Here is an 18,445-nt window from a genome sequence, read left to right on the forward strand (position 1 = left end):
TGTGAAGCCCAAGGTTATGCCTGTGGCACAAAAAAAGAGGTAGAAGGATTTTTGCCCCCTACTTGGCCTCAGTCCCAAAACCACAAGCAAAGGGTAGAGAGGAGGTAGATGGAGGAAGTCAAGCAGTGAGGAGCCAGAAAAAGTGGACAAAAGATTAAACACTCTTAGAGTATGAGGTAGTCTCCTGGAGCACAGCATGGCAGCCCTTTCACTGTGGGTCAGGAAGAGGGACCTAGGCAGGGGATGTAAGGATTTACTGTGCAATGGAGAACAATCCTACATTGCCCAGGTTATGGACCAATTGACCTCACAAGCCTTTTCATCTCTGGTTTTTGAGTCCCAAACAGAGAGTTCTGTTGCAGCTGCAGCTCAGGCCAAATGGGAGCTGTGCAGCAGGGGGCCCTCTGCAGACTGTACAAAGAAAGAAATGAAAATGAATGGGCCAGAACTTCAGGGCCTTCACTTTCTGCTAGGACAGAAAAGCCAGTGGCTATTGTAGAGCGAAGAGTTTCTAACTTGCTGAGCCCACAGCCTGGCAGGAGAGGAGGAAGAGGATTTAACACTTAAGATAACTTAATTCGTACTAGCAGAACATCCCAGATTTGGTCCATCATATCATACTCCTTCTAGATACTCATTAAACCTTTTTGCACACAGAACATAGAACAGCTCAAATCTCTAGAATCCAGTCCTAGTATTAACCAGTCATGAGGAAGCTGTGAGGAGTGAGTTCCTGGGAACACAGAGGCAGGTTACAACTGAGTGGATGCCTGAATTCAAGTCTGGCACTCCTAGAGGTCAAGGAAAGGTGAACAAGTTTGCCCAGGTGTTTCCTGTCACTGCAGGCTCTGGAGCTCAGGGTATATATGGGACAGGGGAGGCTCGTCACACTCTTTGAGCTCCATCACGGTTCAATTTTCTTTTTTTGAGAAGACTGCCAATGTAATTGCATATGTCTGAGAACTGTTCCTTACTTTTGATTTGATCCTTTTGTTTTAAACTGACATAGTGACGAGGACCACATCAATGCATTCAGTAAGTATGCAATATAGTAAATATATTGCATATGCAATATATATGCATAATATACAATGCATATAGTAAATGTTAAGATGTTTCAAGAGAAGCATATGAGTAATTTGAGGGAATCTGAATGCCTATTATGACTCCTCCTTTAAAAACTGATCTCCAGCTCTGTTTCCTAAAGAGAATATTGTTGCAACAGTCAGGAGAGCTTCAAGCTTGATGCATAGCTAAAGAACACAACATTACAAAGCCAGATGAATTCTAATGGATAGATGGATATAGGCTGAAATGTTAATATACCTGTTCAACTTGATAGATGTTAATGGTGATGACAAATTTATAAATGTATGTGGACCTACATTTATCATTTTGCTGCAGTATGCTAAAAATTTGATTATTTTGAATCCTTCAAAAAGCTGTTTCTAAGCACAGCTCCAAATTCCACTCCAGCTTGCTAAGTGGCAATTCAGTCATATACAAAATATTTCAATATATTATTACAGATTTTTATCCTAAATTACAACAGTCCTGACTTTTCATCATTATCATTCCTGTCACTGGGCATGACACATATAAATTACTAGAATTAATTCTTTTCAGAGCACTATTTACAGATTGAAGCCAGCAAATTTAGATTGCATCTAGAGACATTACTGCATTTTGCTCTTTTGCCTCAAACCAATGTGAACTCCCTAAAAATCAACTTCTAGCTTATAAGAAAGATTGTGAAATTAAATATGGGTTGTATACTGAGCTGATTAGAAACAAGAAATGAAAAACTTGAGCTTCAGCTTACAACATGCTGAGCATTGGTACCTCCTAGAGAGGTCAGGTTCTCCTGAGGATGCAGATCCTCTGCAATGTGCTTAGGAATAATCCTTTGTCCCTCCAGGTAAGAACTGGCAGGTCTGCCAATGTGAGTTGAAGACATCCTGTGGTCTACAAAAGCCTAAAAACTGGCAATCTTTATGTTAATAATTGGCAGAAATTAGTTTCAATAAACATCTGGATAATGTTTTCTGTAGGAAACCCTCTATGTTATTGGTTATCTTTCATCTGGACTTCTCGAAAGAAAATGTTACCAAAAAGGGTTAAAATCCCACAGACCCAGTGGTGGATTTTGCAGTACAAAGATTAAATTTGCAACACAGTACCATGGAGAGAGAACTTCATGCCGAAGCCAGATATCCTCACATCTATTGTACTGTCATCAGATGCCCAAACTTTGACACACCATTTACTGAAAGAGAATCTGAGTTATTCACAGATATGCCCCAATGACATTTCTAGGCAGGACAGAATAGAGCTATGATGTGAATAGAGACAAAAATTGTGTACCTTTTACACCTCACTTGTCACCCACACAAGAGAGCGCTCACACAGGGCATCCCCAGCCTCCTCAGAACTTCCATTACATCTGTCCCTACTTCTTCCCTGAAGCCACCTGCCATCCTTCCTGTGGAAGTGTGCAACTATGCGAGCGATACAAACACTACATTACATGTAGTTTTATTAAATGCTGTTTGGTTATCAGGAGATTGGGATGTTTATAAATGAGATGTTTGATGATTTCATTTCAAGATAGGTCAGAAGGTGAAGCTGCATTTGTATATTCAAATCCAGCAGCAAAATCCCACATCTTTTAGAGCAGTGAAGGAAGTGTCAGAAGCTTTGGCTAATAGATCTGCTCTCCACTCAGCCCTAGTGAGGCTACATCTGGAGCATTGTGTCCAGTTCTGGGCTCCTCAGTATAAGAGAGACATGGAGCTCCTGGAGTGGGTCCAGCGAAGGGTTATGAAGATGGTCAGGGGACTGGAACATCTCTCTTACTAGAAACTGAGGGAACTGGGCCTGTTCAGCCTGGAGAAGAGAAGGTTGAGAGGGGATTTCATCAATGTATCTGTATTTATATATCGGGGGGGGGGGGGGGGGCAAGAGGATGGAGCCAGGCTGTTCTTGGTTGTTCCAAGCAATAGGACAAGAGGCAATAGGCAGAGTCTGATGCACTGGAAGTTCCACCTGAATATATGGAAGAACTTTACTGTGTGGCTGTCTGAGTACTGGAACAGATTTCTCAGAGATGTTCTGTAGTTTCCCTCACTGGAGATACTCAACAGCTGCCTGGACACAATATTGAGTAACGTGCTTAGGGAAACCCTGCTTGAGCAGGGAGTTTGAACCAGATGACCCTACTAGTGATCCTTTCCAACCTTACCCATTCTGTGACTCTGTAATTCTGTGATCTTGTACTAATACAAACGAATCTTCTGTGATAAGCTTGGCTTGGAAGAAAATTTCTTTTTCTAGCTCTCAACCACAGTGCACAAAGATAGAAAAAGTGGCTTTCTTGTAATGGATCCTACCAAAACCACAGGCCAAGCACAGCTTGTCATAACTCCAGCATCATTTACTATGAAGATAATAGAAGCAAGAAAATAATCTTTTTTCCAGAGTATATTCCTTGTTTGTTCTGATTATTGGCTGGTACTCTGCATTACTAATAGCCATTCAGAATCTAGCCACATTCTGAGCAACCTGAAATTATTTATTTATCCTTTATCTTTGTGGTGTAGATGGCCCATAGTTTCATCAAGAGTCAAAGCATGGATTGACAAAACTGGCTTCCTCCAGGCCACATGAAGTCTGCAACAGAGCCGAGGTCACATCTTGCTTCAAGGGACATAACCAGGCATCTACTCGGATTATATGGAGGCAGTTCATATGAGAGTAAAGTGAATCAAATATTGTTGACCTGAGGTCAATTGAGGACCTGTGGTCCCATTCAGTTACACATACTGAGACTGCTTGTTTATTGTCTAATCTAGTTTGAAGTGTTCATGCATACCCACGCAGAATTGACAGCGCACATACACGTAAGTTAGAAACAGGATTTAATTGGAATATAGGATAGGCTATGGTGATCAGACACAGGGCTCAGCTAGACCTGACTGGCCCCTTTCATCCCCTTTCTCCTTTATTTTCACATGTTTTTTCCTCCTCTAGCCACCTCAAACTTTCCTTCTCCCTTCTTTTGGTCTCTGCCCTAAACTGTATGGTAGGTAAGTCTTGCATGTTCCCAAAATGCTGTTCCCATTGCATCCTTTAATGTGACCTATACCATAGGCAATAACCACCCGTAGTTTGCAAAGCATCTGGGAGTTTCTTGGGAGACGTCACACCAGATAAGAATGTTTAATCAGTTTTCTCTGATATGCTTGGGAGCAGCCAATGTTGTGTGCTCCATTTTCCCTGATGAAGTTACTGAGGTTTCTCTGCCTTTGTTCTCCCCGCATCTTTGTGTTAACAGGGATTACACTTTTAATCATGTAACTCAACACCCAAAAGGTAATGAGGAATCACACTGGATCCTTTCTTCTGTGCTGACTTCTATGTGACAGTTATTAGGGGTTAAAATACCATTGAAGAACTAACAGAAGCTAAAAGCTAGGTATTCAAATAAAGACTTATTTTAAATAAAAAATTAAATTCATCCTTCCAAATGCTGTGAAATCCTTATGAGTAAGTCTCCTTGAGCTCCTCTATGTTAAACATGAATTGTAAGAATTCTGCTTGAAACCGTATTATCGTGAAGATTAGCTGAGCACAGTTTTAGAAATCATTTGGCAGCTTTTTACTGCTATAAACTGGCTTTACTTCTTAGCTAAAATACCTTCTGCACTAAGCCTGCCTCTTCAGCTCTTAAATACATGCTGCAAGCTTTTTAGAGAGTTAAACTTTATTCTATACACATGCAGATCTATTTATGTACTTCACACACGTGCAGGGAAATACTTTACAACCAAAAGGTACCACTTAATGACAGGCTGCGATTTTCCCATGAAAGCAGAATGGTACTCAGTAAAGTGGGTTTCTTCCTGGTCATCATATACTGAAAAATGATGTTCCTTAAAAGAAGGCCCAGTCCTGCTCCCATAGAAGCCAAGTGAGGTAAGAATTGGGCCCCCTGACTGAAAATGCAATTTAAGTTTTCCATATGCTGAATTTCAGAGCTTTACTAGGATAGTAAATATCACAGGCTAGCTCTGATTTCTGTTTGTGTTAACTTCCCCTGTACTCAGCTCTGGTGAGGCCACACCTCAAGTACTGTGTCCAGTTTTGGGCCCCTCAATTTAGAAAGAATGTTGAGGTGCTGGAGTGAGCCCAGAGAAGGGCAACAAAGCTGGTGAAGAGTCTGGAGCACAAATCCTATGAGAAGTGGCTGAAGGAGCTAGGGTTGTTTAGCCTGGAGGAGACTAAGGGGTGACTTTATCACCCTCTACAACTACCTGAAAGGAGGTTGTAGCCAGCTGGGGAGTGGCTCCTTCTCCCAAGCAGCTAATGACAGGATGAAATACATAGTTTAAGCTGCATCCAGGGAGGTTTAGGTTGGACATTAGGAGGAACTTCACAGAAAGCATTATTAGACAGAGGAATGGACAACCCAGGGAGAATGGTGGAGTCACGGGCCCTGGAGGTGTTTAAGGAAAGACTGGGCGTGACACTTTGGTGGCATGGTCCAGTTCACAGGGTGGATTTCAGTCATAGGTTGGACTCAATGATGTTAAGAGATCTTTTCCAACCTAATTGATTCTGTGATTGACTGGCCATGGAAATGTCTCTTGTCTTCTGGTTAGGGAATGAAGTTAAGGGGAAGCTTTTTGAGAGCAACATACCCCTTCCTCATTGCAGAAGGGATTGAGCGAGCATTTATGCTCCTCATGACGGTACAGCCCGTCCGCAGGGGTGCAGCTCTGACCCAAACTCTTCCAGGTGTTACTGAAGGACTCCTGCCCGCTGCCGCACGGCAAGCGGAGGGTTTGTTGTATGACACGCTAATGCCACCAACAACCCTGCACGCTCCTCAGAAGCGGCCACAGGTGTCCGACGGGCAGCAGCTGTCAGGGGCTCCGAGCGGCGAGGCCGGCGGGCCGGGGCGGCAGCCGCGGGTGGGCACGGCGGCCCAGCGGGGCGGGGCGGCGGCGGCACCGCCCCCGGGCCCTCCCCCGGCCCGGCCCCCGCCCCGCCGCTCCCGCCGCAGGCTCCGGCGGGCCGCACTGGCGGAGCAGCCCTGAAGTTTGCGGGGCGGCCGGCGCGGGGCCATGTGGCTGCTGTGGCTGCTGCTGGGCTCGGCGGGTGAGTGCGGGCGGGGGTGGCGCCCCGGGGCGCTGCCCGGGAGCGAGGGGGCGGCTCCGCTCGGCGGGGGAGGGCGCCGGGGCCTCCCCAGCGCCCCCCGCCTCCGCTGGGCGGCTCGTGGCGGGCCGGGGGCGCCGCCGGCCGCCCCTCCCCGGGCCGCTCTCGCCGCTCTCCCCTCCCCTTCTCTCCCCTCCCCGGGCGGGCCGGCCCGGGATGCCCGCGGCGGGGGCGCGGCGTGTGCGGCTCGTCCCCTCCCGCCCCTCGGGGCGTGCTCGGGGTGGTCCCGGCCCCGCCGGGCTGTGCGGGACCGGCCTGGGGCGAGGCGCCCGGAGCGGGCGGTGGGGCTGGGGTGGACCTGCGGCCGGGCGACCTTGGGCCGAACCGGGCGTCGAAGCCGCCAAAGGGGCCGCGGCTCCGCCGGTACATCCCGGGCCGGGCCCCCTTCCCGAGGCCGCTCGGGGCGGGGAGGAGGCGGTGCAGCCAACCCCGCCGGTGGGACCGCGGCAGGATGTGCCCAAGGGAAGCTCTCGGGTTCTGCCCGGCTTCACTTGGGGTGCGGAATGGGGATTTCCTACTTTTTATTCATATTCGTCTTTATAGAAACTCTTCCCCACCCACCCACCTCCCCGCCACGGTCAGCATATGCCTGTCAAAGTCGGCGAGTTGATGATGTTTTATGCAGCTTTGCTGCAGGTGTGAATTATTTCTGCAACGTGATCTTTGCGGGCGCTTTTCCAGACGGTGTAAGTAGCCTGGCTGCGTGCTGCTGTGTCTTGTTTCCGAATCACGCCTTGGCGATGAGGTGATGACACACAGTACGTAAAACTCAAGATTATCAAGCTCAATTTATTTTATTTTGTTTTCCTTTTTAAGACTATTTGTTGTCATGAAGAACTGGTAAGTTTCACGGCTTCCCTGATAAAAGTTTTTTTCGAGTTTGGTATAGATGGGTAGGAAGGAGGAGAAGCATTATAGGACTTGCCACTGTTTTGAAATTACACAACTGCAAGCTTCGACTGTGACTTTCATAAGTCTTGTGTAGGTTTAGGTGTCTTTGCAAAACTATTTTAGCAGTTCCTTTTTTGGAAAGCTTCAGGCAAAGCACAGGTTTGTTTATCCATATTGTGTTGCCTTCTTCCTTATTAATTTCCATTTTACTGCTGCCAAAGTTTCACCTAATTATTCATAGCAAGTTATCTGTTTCCATGTGTTGAATGTATTTGCTTGTAATACCACCCTTAGATTAGCATGGAGGGTTCCCATCTACAAGATGCTTATCTTTACATATGAAGGTTTCCCAGCCACCCCACACCCTATGTTCCTGTTCCACCTTGGCTTGGGGGCAGTGACCAAGAAGACCTATTTCTTGTATAGAAGTTGGTACCTGAGCTTCTCAACTGCTAAACTGCCGTTCTTGCACAACGTTCTTGCAGTTACTTAACCAGAGGCTCTGGCTTACTTTGGGGCAGATTCAAAGAACTTTTTGAAATCTTTTTTTTCATGTGTTCTGTTTGTCTTTTGAAAAATAAAATATGGGGTCTTTGGGGATTTGTTTTTTAAATGTTGCTTCCTCTGTATATTTTGGCACCCCTGCAAACTTCCCACTGGGAGCATTAGTTTGTCTCTGCCTGACCTTCACTCTGTTTTGAATTTCACTTCTGGTAACTCCTGAAAATATTTCTTTTCCTATTGAGTCTTTTTTGAGTACAGAAACCTTGAAACTCTGGGGATGCATTTCAGTTAACAGAAGATAAACACTGTATAGTGTCCCTGTCTAAACAGTTTTCTGTTAGCATGCAGAAGTAACTGCAGACTTGGATTCTCAGTGAACATTTGCAAGGGAAAGTTTGATCTTTTATTTGCATCTTTATTCGTGTGGATCAAATAGTGCTTTTCATCTTGGAGGACCTATCTGCATGGGAAAGGTTTTTTCTTGTTATGATATATATGATGTGAACTTATACCAGGCTGTTTTAATTTCAGTTTATAATTGTAACTGATAACTGATCAAAAAGAGACTGCGGATCAGGAGTTTTAGCCTCTGTTCCCTGCACAGGAGCTCCCCGATTATCTTGCTTTCCTCTTCTAGTCCCCACCTCATTTCAAGTCTCATCAAGCTCTTGGGTAGTGCACACACCATGCACACCCAGTTTCTTTCATCTCTCCGTACTCTTGCCAGTATAAGCAGGTCAGGCCGAGCTCTGATTCCCTCCTGCTGCCCTGTACAAGTCATAGTGTGCCCCTGTTTCCAGCGATTTACTTTGGCTCAGTGTCAGCCCAGGAGTTCCTGGATGTAGGTTAGATCCTGCAAGAATTCCCATTACCAGCTCAGACTGTAACAACTTTTTCTGGTTAAATTAATGTAGAAGAAGGTCTGTTATTTAGAATAGAGACATCTATGTTTATCTTTTTCTGCTGTTTGTATGAGATAATACAAGCTGATGTGCACACAGTTATACTGAGTTTTGGAAAGGATTCTTTCAAAGAATGGAAAGTACATTTTAGCTGAAAAAATTATAAAATGTAAATGGTCCCTAAAAAATGAGCTCTGTTTTGAACATAAATTTGGGTTTTTTTTTTCTTCAACCTGTATGTCATCCATTAAGGACAGAAGTGATGGCAGGAGTCATAAGCACTTAGGTAAATTAGCGACTTTTGAAAGTATGATTACAAAGTGAGTGGAAAAGGGAGATTATGTTTTTTTTCCTGACAATTACAAATCTTCATCTTTTAACTGTGAAATAGGTTTTAAAGTGCCAGTCTTCAACTGACTGGAGAATCAAGATGCAGTGCATAACTGGAATTCCTGAGTATCATCTCAAGTTGTCACAGTTCAGTGTAAGGACCTTTCTGATGCATAAGTCATATAAATAATGTATATATAATACCTGTTAAAATATACTCAGCTTGCTCTGTATTAGGAGGAGGCTTCAGTGTCTTGTTCCCTCCAGTCTTTTGGTTTAATAGAATCAGGACCCTATTCTACAGACAGCATAAACATGCAGGGCCACACAAGTGCTTTCATCACATTTTGCAACTACATCTCAAAAGTTTGGAAAAAAACAGAACACCCCTGAAATCAAGCAGGGGTAGGAGCTACTTGAAGCATCATGTTACCACATCAATCTGCATTGTGTAATATCTGCTACCTTAAAACTTCCACATAGTAGTGAAGAAATAGCCATTATTTCCTATCGTGAGTCTTCATTTGTGCTGACATTCAGAGGTATTGCTATGAGTAGAATTTCTTTGCTGAAAAGAAATGTACTCATGGGAGGAGTATTCAGTACTGCTGAGTACTGTACTCTACTGCTGTATAAGCAAAGAGCAAGAAAACCACTCTCTACTTGGATACTTGGGTCTGTACTGTGTATTCAGTAGATCTGTTTTGTATTTTTGAGGCAATCCTCTTAAAAACTCTTAAACTGACTGTAGTCTTCATAACTAGTGTTTGTCTCTCTCGGCACACAAGCCAGCTGTGGATGCGTGCAGCCCATCAGTGTGTGAGAGATGGACAAGGATTCGTGTAGTTGGCAAGTCACGAGAATTCCAACTTGGAAAAGTAATAGGATAAATAGATGATAAACTACAAACAATGGATATTTGCTGAAGATATAAGTCTGACAGTGGTCATGATGAGAGAAGCCAGGAAGTACTAACTTCAATGCAAAGCTCCACATCCGTGCTGAGGAAAAGGTGGGATTTCTCACAGGAGCCAGCGCCCACGGACAAGGTCTCTTGAATCAGTTCCTGGTTATTGGAAGTTTGATGTTTGAGGCTGTTGTCAGACTTTGCTCTTGCAAGTACAGTTTTTATACAGGGTCTGAAGTAAGCAGAGGATGATTTTGGGGGGATTTTGAATAATGTCAGGGAAAGTGATGTGTCCTTGGCTAGACTTAAGTAGATTCCTGTTCTCCTTGGATATGGGGAGTTGCAGGGCTCAGGAGCTTCTAGCCATCCCATCACTTGGGATCATTCTGCCACAACAGGAGCCTGCAGTTGCCAAGTTGTCAGAGTGGAAGCATATTTGCATTGTTGCAGTCACATTTTGTGATAGGAGGTGGATATCATTAACTAGAAAACACATAGTAAAAATGCACCTTTTGTACAAATGTGACATAAATTGTTGCAAGGGCGCAAGTCAGTCTGCCATACCAGATACATTTTGAGACCAGCAAGCTCCATACCTCTGATGCAGAAACTACCTGGTGATACTATAATATTTTTTTTGTGACCACAGGAACCTGCATCCTACTTTGATTTGTATGCCAGTTATCTACCAGGTGAGGAATAAAATGGCTCTCTTTGCTTAAATCTGGTAGAATTGTAACAGGGTGATGATGGTTTGTTAGGCAGCAGTGATGAAATGAGCTGTGGTTCAAGCATCTCTGTGTTTCAGGGCAGTAGTGTAGGAAGGCCTAATACAAAATTAATTTTTCACCTGGAGACATAATTTTTTTCGGAGTTTTCGTTTTTATTTTTTAATTTTAATTTATTTTTCCAAACTGGTAAGTTTTACCCGAACAGGGTAACTCTCTCTGTCTGTGTAAGCAGAAATGCACTAATGGAGTAGACCTGAAAAATCTGTAGCATGAGATCTGTTGTGATGGTAGCAGTGCTCTCCATTTCCGTATCTTGTGCACTGTGGAAGTCGATGAGTTTTATGAATTGGTAGGAAGCCTTGGAGGCTGTTCAGTTGTCTTGCCTGCTGCAGACTGAAGCTAGGGGTGCCTTTGTAGAAGGCACTTTGTTATAAGTATTTCAGCTGGTATTTTCAAGGTCTGTACTTGAAAACAGTTTCATTATCAGCTGGGTTTTGAAAATGAGGAAGGAGAAAGATCTTTGGTCTCAGTAGTTGGGTTTTGGTGTTTTTGAATTTTCAAATATTAAAGCAGAACTCTTCTGCTCTGACAGGATCTCATAATGGGCTATGCTAAGATGCAGAACGGAATATTTCAAGTAAAACCAGTTTTAATGATGTATTTTAAGGTATCTCTCAAGTGAAACATTGAGTAGAATGCCCTTTGCCTGAAATGTAAATAGATCGTAGCTGGAGATAATTGTATAGTCAGCTATTAGTATAATTAGTTTGTCATAGATTTACTGACTGCTGTAGAATTTTTGAAGGAGAGCACATGTATATTAAAAAAACCCAAACCAAACCAACAACAAAGATTAAAATTTACTAAATAGCTTAAGAAAAAGCAAACGAAAAAAGACATTGACAGACACCCCTGCAGAAGTCATTTAACTAAATTAGTTATCTCTGATAATGAAATGAAACTTCTGACTTGTATGATCAGTGGGGTTTTGCATTTGCATGGACTGAGTGTGTGTCCAGATACTTGCTTTTTGACATGTAGAAACTTGCAAGCTGCAGTAGTTCGATCACGTGTTTAGTTTTTTTCATGCAGCCTCTTGAGCTGTCAGACTAAAAGGCATTTTAGGCCAACTTTACATTGCGTGCAGTGTTGTATATCAGGACAGAAAAGTCCTTTTAAGGGAGAAGATGGTGTAATGCTAGTTGGTTTTGGTGTGTGTGTTCGTGTTTTAATTTGCACAGGGGAAATGCTGAGGCAGTGACATTTCTAAATGGAACCATTGGTCTCTGCTTTTTGTTGTTCTCAGCTGCTTATGCAGATACCGGCTTACTCATTTCTTGGTTGCAAAGGAACTTACGGAATCAGAAACTTAATTTAGTTACAGCTTATAGAAATATGTCCTCTTTGAAAGTTTGAGAGAGATAATAGGTAGCTTCTCTTAGTGTGAAAAATGTGTTGAAAGACTGGGGAACCATGTGGGTGGACAATCAAAAGGGCCCAGATGAAAATGAAAATGGAAGCAAGTTGTGAGAGGTTATCTGGTGATAACTTTTCCCTCTGTGATCCTTAAGCCTTCTTCCTGCGATGGGCTGGACAGCTGTGAACTTGTCACAATTAAAACATATCAAGCAAAGCTGCTCTTTGTGTATGTGTAAATGGTTGAGTAAGTTCCTCTGTCACAGTATGTGACATGTCACAATGAACAAAGAGCTGAGGTAATGAATGGAAGGTGGTGATGTGGCTGTGAAACTCTGCTAAAATGTGGGATGGTTTAGGATTGGACACTGATGAACTCACAGGAGATCTGGGGAGGTCTTGGTACTGTATCCTCTTAGCCAGGAGGTTTCAATTTTAAAATGGGTTTAGTATCTCTGGGGGGCCTGTGAGGCTTAATTTATTAAAGATTGGGAAGTGTATAAGTTGAACATGGTTGAAGCATGCTGTTGTGTTATGAAATAGTTTGTTTCAATAGGGACAAAAATACAATTTTTCAGGTTTTAGTGCTATTTTTTTTCCTTTAGTAGGGATCCTGATTAGTTTTTTTCTTTTACATTAAAGAAAATCCCTAAGTGTCACACCTTGCAACGGACCCTTGGTGTTGTGTTGTTACCTTTCATCTGCTTAGACAGATTCCAGTTGGCTCCCAGGGAATGTAATGGGGGAAATTCCTGATTCAGGGTTCTCTTATTGAAGATTTCAGATGGATTTTAGATGGAAACCAAGTACATCAGATGAGGTGGCATATGTTGGTCTATTTTGAAACAGCTGGGTTTGTTGGATGAAAAGTTCGATTTTAAGTAACGTTTTCCTATGAGGATTTATCTCTGTTTTTGATAAAATGCAGTAATGTTACTGCAGCAAGTAGGTTGAGGTTCCATTAAAAATTAAGATGTGAATTCTGGCTACTAAGTATCACTTTGTGCTCAGATTCCTTAATTCCTTGGAGTCCTTTATCTTGCTTTATATATTTTGGATGAATTTATTACTTCAGTTGTTAATGAGTCAGATGATGCTTATGGCTCCAGACAGAACACAGTTGCCAGCCATATATATGTGTCAGCTGAAGACTTGTATTCTTCTGGGCAGAGCTGTTCAGAGTCTTAGTGCTGCAGGACCTACTCCAGGTTGTAGTACTGAACAACAGTATGACTTTGGGCAAGATTTCTTTCTTTCCTCAATGTACTCACTTCCCTTTTACTTGTTTAAGCAATTTTTTGGACACAAACTCTATTCCCATCTTGCTTTGATGCTGTTAGTGCTACCCTAGTTTTAGTCTAGAGCTATATGCTACAAATACCAGGCATATCTTTTTACATTTTAAAACATTGCACTTAGCCTTTATAGGCTCCTCGCCTTACCTGGTATGGATTTGATGTGAGATAAGTAGATTTTTCTTGATATGATGATTTTTACTCAAGTATTCTTGGTTTTCCTTTCTTTTTGTTGTTATTAGTGTAAAGTCATTAAGATTCCTCAGAGGAGTTTCAGGTTTACAAAGATGTGAAGCATGATCAAGACACACAAATTGATATTATTGTGAAAATTCATGTATTTGTCAATTTGCACTTTCCCTCCCTTTTTTAAGGCAGGGCAAGAGTTGGCAACTTGTAGTACTGTTGCTTGTGCTGAAGTGCATGTATTTTGTCTTGAGGAGAACGGCTGAGGAGAACCAGGGGAATTTGGGGCTCTGATGCTGATCTTGGATGGGTGATCTTTGGGATGCCGAACGAAATCTTCCATGATCTGATCAACAGTAAGAAACATGTGTTTTCAAGGCCTTGGCATCATGGAAAAACTGAACATCTTGGTTTGTTCAGGTAACTGGAAAGGCACAGTGCAGATCCTGAGATCAAGGTGCACTCAGGCTGGCAGAAAGCAGACTGCACTTGGGAAATGCTGAAATCTGGAAAAACTGTGCTTACTGCTCAGTTACTTTTAAAACACTAAGTCATTAAATTAATTAGGCATAATTAAGAATTGGCTAGCGAGGAACAACAGTGTGTTTGTGGTGATTGCTGTCTTTCAAACTCAAAAAAGGCTTCTTTTAGCTTTCTGCAAGTTTTTGAAAGGTGGAAAGAAGGTGGAGAGGGAGGAAAACAATCCATGTGGCTCATGTTAGTCATGTCTTAATAAAGTGCTAGCTGAATTTCGATACCTGATTGTGAGTGAAATGAAAGCATGAATGGAGTTACAGGTAGAATTGTAAAAAAAAAACAACCCAACACATTGTGAACTTGTAAAGGATCAGATTATTCACTTCACAAGGTAACCGGGGTTCTGCAGGTTAAACTTACTCTTCATTAAATCAAATCCTGTTGGAATTCTGATTTACATTCTCTAAGAAATGTTTGTTCGGTAGTCCTTTCTTTAAAAGGTGAGATCTACCTCCACTTGCTAGGCATTTTCAATCTTGTGGATATGCTGGCTGAATATCAGCAAGGGTGAAGGTAAGAGAAGAGTGAATCCTTGTAATATTTCAGCTTATGCGTTCTCAGTCAAACCACAAACATCTGTCCTTTTGCAGTCAGATGGAGGACCTCCCTCTGTTATCTGCAAGCAGTAAGTTTCAGGAACCAATTCTTTTTTCCTCCTCTGAAAAAAGAGCTATGATGTGCAATGAACAAATCAGGAGTGTACTTCTGACCAAAGTTCTAAGTGATCTGTCTGGAACATTAACAGAGTACAGAGAAGGTAAAGAGGACGATGATTTATAAAGAATACAAATTGGCAGTACCAGTTGTACCCTGAAAGTCTTCTATGAGGAGTGTTGTCTTCTAAATTGCAAGCTTGAAGGTAGGGTGTGTTCAGGGGTTTTTTTGCCTTTAAAGATTGGTTACAGCATCACATTTTTTTGAAAATTTTTTTTCATGGCAACATTTCTTTTTCAAAAAAGAACCAAAACAGCTTCAATGACCTTATTTCATACTTGAATTATATGTCCATTAAAGTTGAGAGCACAATAGCCATTTTTCTTCCTCCTTCAAGTTTTCATAAAATGAGAAACAAAATGTTTTATGGTGTAATTTCCTATTTGCACTGCAATTTCAAGTGATTGAAATGCCTGTCCTTTTCAACAGTTTAGGTATTAGTAGACATTTCATGAAGTACTTCTGATTCAGAGGTCCTGGATGTAGGCTCTTTTGAGGTAGCATATAAAAGTGTGTATAAGTTACATCAACAGAGTTCACCCAAAAGTAGTGGGTACTCGATGACACTGGTTTGCACAGCTGTACCTTTTCATTAGTCTCACTTCTTGTCAATACAGTATAGAAAGCTTTTGTCATTCTTAGGCAAAACTGTAAGTGGTCAATAAAACTACACCATCCCAGGTTGGGGGTAGAAACTGGAATATTTATTGAACACGTGAAATGCAATGTAAGGGTCTTGGGGGCAGGACATGTTAATGAAGAGGACGGGTTATGCTAACTAGGGGATGGATCATGCTAACTAGAGGATTACACAATTTTCTGCTGCAGTTACAAAAGTGGTTAATATTTTCCCTTAGCTAGGACCACATGGAGGGAAGAGAACAAAGGGGTTTCTACGTGGTCTGATAACATCATCACAAAGTCTTTCCATATCTTGCTGGAAGAGACAGGACAATCAAACCTAGCTGAATGTTAACAAGTCTTGCAATGAGGCTCCTCAGAGTAAGGAGTTTCTCCCAGCTCCTGCTGTCCATGGCCTGCTACATAATCTCATCAGCTCCTTCTCTGCTGATAGCAAAGTTTCGGATTCCAACACAAAACTGTGCATATTAGTTATAGGGTAAATGCCCAGTGCCTCTTCCTGCTGCAGCTTTGGTAACTTTCAGGCTTTCAAAGTTAAAGGCTCTTTACTTATTTATGACTTCTGCATGAGTTAGATTTCGGTGTCTAATCAGATTGAACATCCTTAAAATTTCTAATGGGATTCTTGAAAATCTGCCAATGGACTATATAGGTTTTCTGATGAATTGTTTTAATTGAGCTCTGCCTCACTATTTGGTTAACAGTCTTCAGGGTAGCCTCAGGCTGCTTACTTTCCAATTTCCTTGTGTTATCTGTAGATAAACGTCCACTGTATTGAAGCTTAATGGCCAATTAGCTGAGTCAAATAAAACCTGAAAACACAAAAAGCAGTTCTGATCATTGGCAGGATATTCTTGTCCTAACTGAGGTTGAATCCAGAGTTTCTGACCTGCTGACTGCCACTGCTCCTTGTGAGTAGTCTCATGGGCAAACTGTTCAGCCTGTAAAGCATGGTTTAGCTAATTTTTCCCTGCAGCGTTGGCGCCTTATTTGTTTGCTCGTCGGTAGTTGCAAAATTAGGCAGACCTCTGTTGTGAACAAACTTTCCAGTTGAAGAAGTGATCAACATAACTTCCTTTAGGCTTGTGTCCCAGAGACCTGTGTAAGGCCCGTCACATCCTGTTAAAATTAAACCTCTTCTGGCACAGCTTGAGGCTGTGTCCTCTCCTGTCACCAGTTGCATTGGAGAAGAGAATGACCCCCACCTTGCTACAATCTCTTTTCAGGTAGTTGTGGAGAACAGTAAGGTTCCCTCCCTCAGCCTCCTTTTCTCCAGACTAAACAACCCCAGCTTCCTCAGGACCCTCACATAATTAGCTTTGGCCCATGGATCCCGATCTCTCTGCAGAGCCCTTCTACCCTCCAGCAGATCAACACTCCTGCCCAACTCAGTGTTGTCTGCAAACTGAATAAGGGGACATTTGATTCCCTCATCTAGATCATTAATAAAGATGGCCTCAGAACTGAGCCATGGGGAACACCACTTGGGACCATCTGCCAGCTGGATGTATCTCCATTCCCCACTGGGCCAGCCATCCAGCCACTTTTTTTTACCCAATGAAGAATCCATGATTTAGACTTCTAAATGATCTTGACTTCTAAAGAAATGTCTGGTGCTTATCTCTGTTTTGGACGGGAAGTGTGTCTGATATGGGACCTTGAGGAAATAGAGCAGTCTTTGCACCTTTGCCAATCTGGCCCTTGAAAGCGGATGTTTGCAAACACAAGCCTTCCAAGCTATTGCACATCCCTACAAGAAAACGAACTCGGCATAGATTTAGTAACTGTTCCAGTGTTGTTTACTTCAGTTTGGAAGGACTGTGTTGGCCTCTTGTGTTGGAAAAAATGTGTTATTGAAATGTTGTAGTAAATGTTTTGGTTAGAGAACAGTTTGAGTGAGCGTCAAAATTAAATCCTAGGTGTAGGCAGGTGTACCAAGAGCTAGTCATTGCATGTTTCCAGGGCATGGTAATTTTTGGATACTTTGTAGTGTACAGATTCATAACCTGTTTTTAAACAAGCTTCCCAAGTTGTTTCCTTCTCCTCCCACAAATTTCACCCCAGCATTAAACAAAAGGATAGGTGCAAAAGGAAAACAGAAATGAACACCGTACCAGGTGTTCTTATTGAGACTCTCCGAGTGTAAATAAGAGGGCAGTTAATTCTGTATCTAAAATGACTAAGTCCAGGGGATCAGATAGTCACTGTGAGTGAACTGAGTCTAGCTGGTAGTTGAGCAGACAGGAGTTTGGTAAACTGGAGTTTCATCTGTTATAGGGTGGGTCTACCTATATTTTAATTGGAATCTCTGAACTGTATTAGCTGCATACCTGCTCAAAGATTTTTGGTTATAACTTTGCCTTTATACTGTTGAGGAATAATTTAAATTTGCAGATGACACCAAGTCAGATGGGAGTGTTGATCTGCTGGAGGGTAGGAGGGCTCTGCAGAGGGATCTGGACAGGCTGGATCAATGGGCCAAGGCCCATTTTTTTAAGTTAACAAGGTGAAGTGCTGGGTCCTGCCCTTGGGTAAGAACAACCCCTTGCAACACTGCAGGCTTGGGGAAAAGTGGCTACCCACTGGAAAAGGACCTGGGGGTGCTGTTGGACAGCTGACTGGACATGAGCCAGCAGTATGCCCAGGTGGCCAAGAAGGCCAATGGTATCCTGGCTTGTATCAGCAATGGTGTGGCCAGCAGGACCAGGGCAGTGATTGTCCCCCTGTACTCAGCACTGGTGAGCCCACACCTCAAATCCTCTATTCTGTTTTGGGCCACTCATCACAAGAAAGATACTAAGGTGCTGGAACATGTTCAGAGAAGGGCAGTGGAGCTGGTGAAGGGTCTGGAGCACAAGTCCTGTGAGGAGCGGCTGAGGGAGCTGGGGTTGTTTAGCCTGGAGAAAAGGAGGCTCCCGGGGAAATCTTACTGCTCTCTACCTGAAAAAAAGGTTGTAGCAAGGGTGGCTAGACAGGTAACAAGTAGTAGGACAAGAGGAAATAGCCCCAAATTGTGCCAGGGAAGGTTTTGATTGGAAATTAAGAAAAACTTCTTCACTGAAAGGATTGTCAAGCATTGGAACAGGTTGTCCAGGGAAGAAGTGGAATTGCCATTCCTGGAAGTGTTCAGAAAATGTGTAGATATGGTGCTTAGAAACTTGATTTAGTAGTGGA

At 42.9% G+C, this 18,445-nt stretch overlaps 1 protein-coding gene across 6 annotated transcripts in view; it reads left to right on the forward strand.

Annotated features, from left to right (window-relative positions):
• Positions 1-6,037: 6,037 nt before the first annotated feature.
• The window catches only part of LDLRAD3 (low density lipoprotein receptor class A domain containing 3), a 109,815-nt gene continuing 97,407 nt past the window's right edge, over positions 6,038-18,445 (forward strand). The window contains exon 1 of one of the 6 annotated variants that reach the window (XM_064657764.1): positions 6,038-6,159. In XM_064657764.1, coding sequence (XP_064513834.1) covers positions 6,126-6,159 — 34 coding nt within the window. In that variant the 5' untranslated portion in view covers positions 6,038-6,125. Of the gene's footprint in view, positions 6,160-6,393; positions 6,903-18,445 lie in introns of those variants that run through there. The other 5 variants (XM_064657765.1, XM_064657763.1, XM_064657762.1 and 2 more) reach the window with 5 other exon arrangements.

Source organism: Pseudopipra pipra, chromosome 6 (assembly GCF_036250125.1).
Source record: "Pseudopipra pipra isolate bDixPip1 chromosome 6, bDixPip1.hap1, whole genome shotgun sequence".
Taxonomy (NCBI): domain Eukaryota; kingdom Metazoa; phylum Chordata; class Aves; order Passeriformes; family Pipridae; genus Pseudopipra; species Pseudopipra pipra.